Genomic DNA, 9,573 nt, shown 5'->3' with positions numbered 1-9,573 from the left:
GTGTTTGATCCGGGCACGACACAAATAAAACTGTCAATCCAACAGAAAAAATGAAATAAAAAACCTGCGATAGCAACAATTTCTAAAAAATAACACTTTTAACTGAAATCAGGGAATATCTTCACTTAGGGAATTGGGTAACAACCAGATAAAGGAGCTGCCACCTGGAGTCTTCAGTAACAACACCGAGTTGACCGCACTGTGCGTAATCGATTTTCTTGGGTCTTCTTATGATAGCCTTTGATGGGCCAAGATTTCAGTCTCCTTGTTGGCTAAATGTGATCAAGAAGGTGCTGAAGCTTAGTGGATGTAGTCAGCCATTTAAAGGGTGAAAAAGAGTGGGACGGCTCATAGGTGGACGGAGTTACGCAGAAAGGAGTAACCTACCCCAACTATACAATCCTTTCAGTTTCATAAATCATCATATCCTAGCTTCTGACGTTGGTTGACGTTTAGTAAATTCCATTTTCTATTCATTTTATAACTTTGTTTTATTTGCCAGTATGAAAAGGAGATTTCAAGTGTTCTCTCTCAGAACAGGCTTTGTACTTCGCATTTCTTTTAACACCAATACCACAGTCAAATGCAAGCGAGCAAGATTTATACTTTGCCAAGGACTGTGAAAACAAAGCTTTCTTACCTTACAGTTTCTTATACGGCAACAAGATCAAGAATTTGACCAACAGTTCATTCTCCCAGTTAATAAAGCTGCAATGGCTGTAAGTGACAAGTTGTCCTCGCATATCACCTATTACAAGTGTCACAACTCATATCATAATCCGAATAGAGCATATTCCTTTTCATCGATCAAATCCTTCAACCCTTAAATATCTGCTTAAGCACACAGACCGATAAAGACCGCCCGCAATCAATGATCAAAGATATAACGTCTAAATCTAACAACAGACAAGATCTGGGTAACAAGATCAGGTACATCAAAAGCCAAGCATCGTGTGAATCTGTTTAAAGTCGCAAATTAAAACAAGGGTCTTATTAAAGCTGAATAAATTACTTTCGAAGTCAGAAGTTGTTAGTTCTCTGCCAAATTTCAAGCAATGTAATTGTAACACTCTTTTAACTCTTCTCCTCTACAGACAACTTAACAACAACGGCCTAACAGGGTTACAAGAGGGTTTGTTTGATGGTTTAAGGGCATTGACACGCCTGTGAGTAAAGAAAAGAAAATTTTAAAAATACAAATTGGAAATAGTTAAAATTATTTGTGTGACAAATCGAACACCTGCAAATTGAAGGTGGAAAAAATAATAAGTTGCTGAGAAAGAAAGAAAAAATACAAAAATGTTGCTGTAAGGGATCATAATTTTATACCTTAGTTATTACATGTTTGTTGGATGAATGAGCAAAATAATGCGTAGTAAGGATATTCCAGTAACTTAAATAAAATAATAAGAGCCAGACTTATCGAAACTATCAGAAATCAACTTTAACAAAAAGTTAGTAAGTCAGGATGTCTACCAGTATTCTGTTTCTGAAGTTAGTTTGGAAAACTCATAATACTTGGAAAATGTGAAAAAATTTACCTATCTTTGTCGTATTATTCTTTTTATCAGATGGCTACAAAACAACGGAATCAGAAAGCTTCCTAAACACGTTTTCAAAGATTTGACTAATTTGGAAGAGTTGTGAGTATGATAAAAAAGAATTGTGTTCACAAAAAGTATTGAATCTTTCAATATCAATGTGACTCCATCATCTGCTATCACCTAAGGACATTCGAAAACACAATTTTAGCCCAGCCAGCGCACTTTTATGTTGCCAAAAATGCGCACTAGTCGTTACACGAACACATTTATTCCATCCATGTCCAATTAGTAGAAATTTTATGCGTAGTTTATTTTATTATAATCATTTTATATTTTACGAAGTTACTATTTTATAAATGTGTATACGACTTAAACTTTTTGAAAATTTCATACAATTGAGCCTTAGGAGGCTGCGATTCTGGATATTTTTTAATAAACTTTCTCTAACGTCTCTGATCTGACCAGTACGTGGTCATCCGCGGTCGTGGTTTTTAAACATTTTACATTTACTATGATGCGTGAGTAAAGAGCCTGAAATCTAAATATAACTGGAATAGTTCAGTGCTCATCCTCCGTTAAGTATTAAAACAGATTGGCGTCTAGTGAAATGTGGCGCAAGAGCTGTCTGGCGGTTTCCTCATACTGTCTCCATTCATGCGAATTACATTCCGGCTAGTGATATTTTTTTCTAAATTTTCTGAAATACATTTTCCCTTGAAACTTTTAGGGATCTGTCTAATAACAAGGTTAAGAATCTGGCACAAGACGTCTTTAGTAACTTAACAAATATCACAAACCTGTAAGTCAACAACATTAAAAAAACAAAATTAGCCACGTCGAGGCAATCAGTCCTCGTCCTAATCATGTTCGACTTACGAAAAGTGCTCCATTTCTGTCTTAGATTCAACAAACGCAAGAAACATACGTTTTGAACTTGAACTTTCATCACAGTACTGTTATCAAATTATGTCTTTCCACTTGATCTAATTAAACATGTTCACCAAAACATATCCCACTGAATGAATGCAAAAGACATATCTCTCTATCGTCTGCATTGTAAAAATTACCGTCAATCTTGCCAGTTGCAATCATAAGTTACGGGAACCATTTTGTTTTGCCGTTAAACGCAAACGATAGGTGTTTTCCATACACTGAAACCTATCATTCGTCAATGTCTGGCTTACTGTTTCGTACTTGCAGGTTTTTATCCAAAAACCAGATTGAAGAATTACCATCAACGATATTTGTTAACCTGACCAAGCTTAAGGCATTGTGAGTAGACATGGAAATCTTGAAACATTAATTAGCTGACAGTGGATTGATTGATTTATCGATTTGGGAAATAAAACAGTAAGAGAACATTATAAAAGATCCTGAATGTCAAATTACGGAAAAGAATTGTGACCATGTTTAAATTGCTTTCGAACTGGACGATTTTAGAGCTATGTGAGGTCTAGGATGGACCAGTTTAATTAATCGAGGATTGCTCTCGTTTTGCTTTCATCACCCCTATCAATAATCTAAAAACATGCGCCGCCTTTTCAACCAATTGGATTCAAAGCTAAAACCAAGTGCTGCCATCAATTTTTTTCCTTTTAATTTGGTTGTTGAGGTTACTTTGGCTTGGGGTGGAGAAATCGTAATCAAAAGTCACGCTAGATACGTTGGCACCAATTCAAATTTCAAATTAAGAAGAAGGTTGGTCACTAACAGGTTTCTGTTTTACAATTTAACAGAAAAATAGAGAAAAATAAGTTAATAAAGCTCCATCCAAAACAATTTCGCGGACTGGTACAGCTGTCTGAGCTGTAAGTAGTTTATGTAATGATTCGAGTTTTCTATGGGTCTAGTTTCTGCATGTTGGCTGACTTTGCCTGATTGACAGAATTTTTCCTCACCGCAATTTCCTGCAGAAAACGCTTGAACCGATCAAGTTTTCCATGTTTATGAAAATTTAAGGCCCTGTGTCACAACTTCCGCATTTTTTTCCGGAATGCGTAATATAAATGCATGCTGAGGGTTTGCAGAGATTGCTGGAAAACCTATAAGCCGGGTTAGATATAATGTAGACAAAGTTTCAGTAACAACTTGTACATAAAGTCCCTGCAATGACGATGCTCCTCTCGAAAAGTCCAAAAATTGTATGTGATTACATTTAAAAATGTTTGTAAATTTTTTTCCCACTCATGAAAAATGTCATGGTGTCCCGTTCTTTAATTCCTGAAGTTCGCCATACATTTTATTTTCTTCCTTTCCTCATTAGCTATCTGTCGGGAAACAAACTCAGAAATTTGCCAGAAGGAATTTTCAAAGGCCTAAAGGAGCTTGAGATTCTGTAAGTAGAATATGAAATTCATTTGTGCTTAACCCTTTGTATACCAAGGGGGGTGGTATTTAAATCTCCCCGTTCAAAACGTCCAAATCACAAAAAGCCTCAAAATTCGCCCAAAAACAAGCTCGATGGAAGAAATCCTCGAAAAAACTAATTAACGACTTTATGTAATTTACATTGAAATGTAGTATTAGTTTCCAGCCCCTCAAAGTGCTCTTTTCAGGCCGCCCGAATGGGGTCTGTATTTAAGTGGCCATATATGGCCACTTGGTACGCAAAGGGTTAATTTGATCAAAGTGGTATCTCAGTATCTTCTAATAATCGTACTTGTCAGTTTGAGAGGCGTACATCAATGCACAAAAATTATATCATAGCTAATTGTTTTCTTTTCATCTTTTTTGTAAGAGAACTCTTTGACAACGAATTGAGGAATGTTTCCATCAACAACTTCAACGAAATCAGGCAGTTAAAAATTCTGTGAGTGTTCAATTTTTATCAATGATAAAATGAGAATCAAATTATGAAAGACACTGACTGCCATCAAAGGTTCAGTTAAGAAAATAATCAAAGGGCGTCTGTGGCCAACTCGTGGAAAAAGAATTAAAGAGATCTGTGCTTGTAAAGTTACTATCAGTAAACTAAGGTGTTAAAAAAGATAGAAAGTAGAACCATTGCAGGTATAGAAATTATAGCACTTGAGTATGTGATGGAAACCCCCCGGGGGGAAGTACATGGGTCATTTTTTACTGGGTGTGTGCAGCTAGCCTCTCAGAACCTCTGCCGTATTTCAACCTATGTTGTGGCCAGTTATAGACCCCATCTTTGTCCGCTTTTGGGCAAGACCGATCATAAAAAGTTATTTCATTCTTACCATCAAAACAGTCACGTCTGCATAGAAAAACATCAAAACGAAACGACCATAACGAAAAGACCGAAATTAGCCTAGCTGCTGAAACGTCCAAAAAAAACCCTGAAACGAAAGAAATAATGCTATAAATGAAAATTTTTTTTATGTCATGAGTACATGTTTCCGTGGGAATTTCAATGTCAGCAGCTTGCTTTGTCACTCACTAACTCTTCGTGATTCTCGCTGCTCCCCGTTATGTTCAGCACATGGACGATTCGAAAACCCTTCGTACTTGGTCTTGAAATTGATCTTAGCACTAATCTGAAACATTCGAAGTCCATTTCAATTTAGTAAATGTCGAAACAGCCGTGTCAAAACAATAAACTTCGCAACGATTGATGCAATTACAATGGGGCTAAGACTTCGGACTTCTTCGGAACGATAGATCTCGAATTCGAAGCCGACTAATTACGACTAATTACGAAGAGTCCACGTCAATTTGCATATCCCAAGGTGCCCACAACAACTCGTTTCTACGCTATCGCCTATCCACGAGTTAAAAAAGCACAAATCGATACGCTAAGTTTGATGCAACACTCCAGAAATGCTCTTCTGTTCACTGATTTCATCCTTATCTTCTTGTCTTTAAATATCTAATTTTCAGATATTTGCATTATAACTACATGAGGGAGATTCCCTATGAATTTTTTGAAGAGTTGAAGGACATATTACGAGTGTAAGATTTTGATCAGATGTATTTGACACATTTACGGTTTATTTGCAGAGCTATATGAATGGAAAGCGTCTGGGGGTTCCTTTAATTCAAATATTTACTAGCACAGAGCTTCAGGCGAATGAGTTAGTGGTTTCTATACTTTACTAAATATCTATGGTCGCCTTTCTTCACCCTATTGACAACTTTTATAACAACCTCCATTTTGTTGGGTAATACGCCTTACAAAGACTGCTATTGCGCACTACATTGCTTCACAATATCGCGAGAAAAATTTTCGAACATATTCAATGAAGATTCATAGTTACAAAGACCCCCATATGAGGAAACGAATTCTGATTGACTGATCTCGCGTTGCCTTTGTGCTCTTAGGGTATAGGCTTTTGGTTTCATCTTTTACTCTATCCTTATGGACTGAATAGCATCATATTTTACGGTTACAGGAGTTTGGACACAAACCTGATGTGTTGTCATATGCAAAAGGAGGACGCTGACTGTGCTTTCATTGATAACGACGACTTTGCCAACTGTGAGAGCATGTTCAAGAACCCAACCCCGAGGAAGAGCATATGGGCAGTCGGCTCCCTTTCCCTGGCTGGGTCGGTGTTTGTCATCACATTGCGTTCAGTCTTTAAGGATACAAACACGGTACAATCAATCATGTTGTTGCACTTGGCAGTCTCCGATGGTTTAATGGGAGCATACCTAATCATACTGGGTGTCAAAGATCTGTTGTGGAGAGGAGAGTATTACTTACATGACTTCCAGTGGCGGTCTGGTTTAGCTTGCCAGATAACTGGTGCCACCTCTATGCTATCCAGTGAGGCCTCCTTGATGCTGATGGCTTTGATATCTGCAGACCGACTCAAGAACATTGTGTTCCCGTTCAGAGGTGGAGCACTTTCGCGGAAGATGACCCACATCCTTTGCACCATCATATGGCTCGTCGGCTTCCTCCTGGCTTTCTTTCCGATGTTTGGCTTGAGATACTTCGAAGATTTTAAAACATATCACAACTATTACGGAAAAAGTGTTGTCTGCCTTCCCTTACAGCTCTCTCGTCACAAAACGGAAGGCTGGGAGTACTCTGTTTCTGTATTTGTTGGCCTCAATTTCTTCCTCGTCATATTCATCACAGTTGCCTACCTCGCCATATTCATAAGCAGAGTGCGAGTTAAAAACCAATCAGCCAACACAAGGAGGGAGACCGGTCTGGCCAAGAGAGTGTTCTTCATCATCTTCACTGACTGTCTCTGCTGGATGCCAATCATCGTGTTTGGTATGAGGTCGCTTTTGGAGAAGAATTTCGAGCCACAGGGAGACTTAGCTGCTTGGATTGCCGTGTTTGCTCTGCCCATCAATTCAGCGATAAACCCGATTCTGTACACGTTAGCAACACCAAAGGTAAAGAATAACATTCCTTCATTATCTCTTAAATCTAAATTATTTGAGGCAAGACCCGGCGGTCTGGCGCTTAACACGGTGGGTTCTTTAACGCACTGACAGGGGTCTTCTTAAGCTAGACACCCTGACAGTGACTGTTTCCATTCAGCTGTTTAAACGAGCAGTTTTAACCTGCCTGAGAAAGTTAGCTTATACTTTTTCCAAGTACTGGCCTGAATCATCCCGGTTGCTTTACACTACCAAGAGTGTGATGATTATAAAGACGTCAAGCAAGTGATCGATTGAGATCATTGACACTTGTCACTCTGTAACAATTGATAAGGGAAAATGGTCAGTTGATGGACGTCGTTATTGACAATTTTCTCTCCTCTCCAGGCGCAAGAGCATCTGGGAAGCAAAATAGCAATGCTGAGAAGCTTCATACGGAGTACTTTTCACTGCAGTGAATATCAAGAGAGTAGTTATGCCCATTTTTCCATTCTTTCTATTACATGGTTTATAGACTAAAATTGAAAACGTTGTTCTTAATAGTAAAACGTTCTTTCTGTGACTAACGCCACGTTTGAGATAGATATCATATTGTAGTAGTATCAATCTGTTGATTTACTCATGCCTTGTTTGATGAGGACAACAACAAGATCCACGAGAGATTGAAGATAACGGGCAACAAGAAGGTAACACCATTTTACTGAGTTCTTTTTGTCACTGTATCCTCCTCAGGAATCGTTTTCATTTACATTTTTATTTTCCCGATGTTGTCCTCCAGTTCGTTTTTTATCTTTGTTTCCCCAGATCAACAAGAAGGAGAAGCGGTGGAAATGCAGATTCTTGGATTGCCACATCCAGATCAAGGTGTTTAAAATAGAATTTGCTCGTTCGCTGTCCCAAACCAAATAGATATCAATTGAAGTTCTCTTCGCTTAAGTCACCCAATTGTTTTTGGGCAAAAAACAGCACAAAGAACCTTGATGGGGAAATGCACTAAAACATAGCTTCAGTCGCATTTTGAATTAGTTTTTTTTTAAGAAACCGTTGGCTGAAAAAGAATCACTCAGCGCTTGTAAGGCTAAGATTACTTTTATTTGTACTTAATTACCCTTGTGTCCAACACCTCTCGAAAGTTCCTGTCTTCTAAGTTGAATGACTAACTATAGATCCGTGTTTTGGGGAAGATGAGTCTTACACTCTTGTATTTATCCATTTATCAAGATGCACAAGAGCAGCATGAAGACAATCAAATTGGAATTGTTCAACAGCTTCACAAGGAGGGTATGTGATGACATCATTGTTGATTACAATGTTTTTATAATTATCGAGATCATTGAATTCATTCGAAAATGTATCTCATAAAATGTCATTAAAAGATCGTTTTGCTTTTGTTCTTGTGTCAGGAAGCTTATTTGCTAATTTATTTCTATGTGTATTTAGATCAGCAAGGAGCTGAAATGCTGGAAATGCAGCAAATACCTCCCTACGAACAAGGTTATTCACAACTTTTTCTATCTGGTCAACTGACAAACAACAAAATAAATAATAACTGTCCATTTTACTATTAGTTTTCCAGCTTATTCGATTAGCATTATTGAGCTTACTCTTAAAGTTTGTTTTCCTTTCAACTTTAATTTAGAAGAAGGCCACGAAGGAGAAGAAGACATTGTTGAAGAAGATCATCTGGAATATGATACAAAGTTGTAGTCATTGATCGATAAAATGATATCAAGTAAACACCAGTTTAACCCTAAACTTCTTAGTAATCTGTAACAAGTAATTAATAATTAGTGATCCTTTTAACTTATTTTATTTTTATGGGTAAACATAATTTGATATCATTAGGATGATACGTTGAGCCTATAGGACTGTTTATTCTAGACACCTGCACGTTGTAGGATACGTTTAAATCGCAAGGGGGAGGTGCCCTGTTAATAGCAACTGATGGCTCTGGATTAAATTTATCACTTACATGTAGCTAGATTTCCCTTACTGTATTCAGTGACCACTCAGCAAAAATATCAATATGTGTTATTATTAACAAAGGGTTAACTGTAAAATTTTCTCTGTTCTTTTAAGAACATCCAATGATCAAATTGCAATCAAAAAGATTTGAACTGAATTTTCTTTTAAAGCTTTCAGACCTGAAATCAAATTCCATGCTAACCCTGGGTTATCTTAACCCAGATTTGAACAACCTGGGCCAGATCAGACAGGAAAAAATTTCTTGCAAAGTTGATAACTTCATTAAAAAATGTGATCTTACTTTGATATCACTAGCCTTCTGATTCAAACGGTAGTTCTCCCTGTACCAGTCAGGGAAAAACATGAACTTTCTTACAAAAAATGATAGCAGATGATTAATTGAGTTCTTAATAAGAAAGAACAGTCGTTATTGTAACTACATTTGCTGACAAATCTCAGCAAACCTTTCATTGCCTACTTTATAGAAAATGATTATAGATGAAAGAGTTTTTAATAAGAAAGAACGGTCGATATAGAAACTACATTTGCTCACAAATCTCAGCAAACCTTTCATTGCCTACTTTATAGAAAATGATAATAGATGAAAGAGTTTTAAATAAGAAAGAACGGTCGATATGGGAACTACATTTGCTGACAAATCTTAGCAAATCTTAGCAAACCTTTCATTGCTTTGTATCTGTTGTATACATAACGTGAACAGACCGCAGGGGAGAGCAGGGCTACCCTGTAGAATCCTCAT

General features: G+C 37.3%; 1 protein-coding gene across 1 annotated transcript; it reads left to right on the top strand.

Moving 5' to 3' along the window:
• Positions 1–871: 871 nt before the first annotated feature.
• Positions 872–9,245, top strand: LOC113685601 (G protein-coupled receptor GRL101). Its single transcript, XM_089193783.1, has 15 exons — positions 872–930; positions 1,095–1,166; positions 1,572–1,643; positions 2,272–2,343; positions 2,745–2,816; positions 3,281–3,352; positions 3,808–3,879; positions 4,282–4,353; positions 5,388–5,459; positions 5,900–6,860; positions 7,236–7,317; positions 7,487–7,534; positions 7,653–7,712; positions 8,070–8,342; positions 8,488–9,245. The coding sequence occupies exons 1-14, from the start codon at positions 872–874 to the stop codon at positions 8,135–8,137; spliced, it is 1,854 nt and encodes a 617-aa protein (XP_089049909.1). The 3' UTR covers positions 8,138–8,342; positions 8,488–9,245.
• The last annotated feature ends 328 nt before the right edge of the window (positions 9,246–9,573 follow it).

Source organism: Pocillopora damicornis, chromosome 2 (genome assembly GCF_964200805.1).
Source record: "Pocillopora damicornis chromosome 2, jaPocDami1.2, whole genome shotgun sequence".
In the NCBI taxonomy this organism is placed as follows: domain Eukaryota; kingdom Metazoa; phylum Cnidaria; class Anthozoa; order Scleractinia; family Pocilloporidae; genus Pocillopora; species Pocillopora damicornis.
The sequence above is the reverse complement of the archived record's forward strand: the minus strand, read 5'-3'. Positions and strand labels throughout refer to the sequence as shown.

Bases quoted from the DNA above. Each gene is read 5' to 3' on its own strand.
- LOC113685601 (XM_089193783.1), top strand. From the start codon at position 872: ATGATCAAAGATATAACGTCTAAATCTAACAACAGACAAGATCTGGGT. The intron at 931-1,094 runs GTACATCAAAAG...TCTCCTCTACAG, and splicing joins GATCTGGGTAACAAGATCAG to ACAACTTAACAACAACGGCC. The intron at 7,713-8,069 runs GTGTTTAAAATA...CCATTTATCAAG, and splicing joins ATTGCCACATCCAGATCAAG to ATGCACAAGAGCAGCATGAA.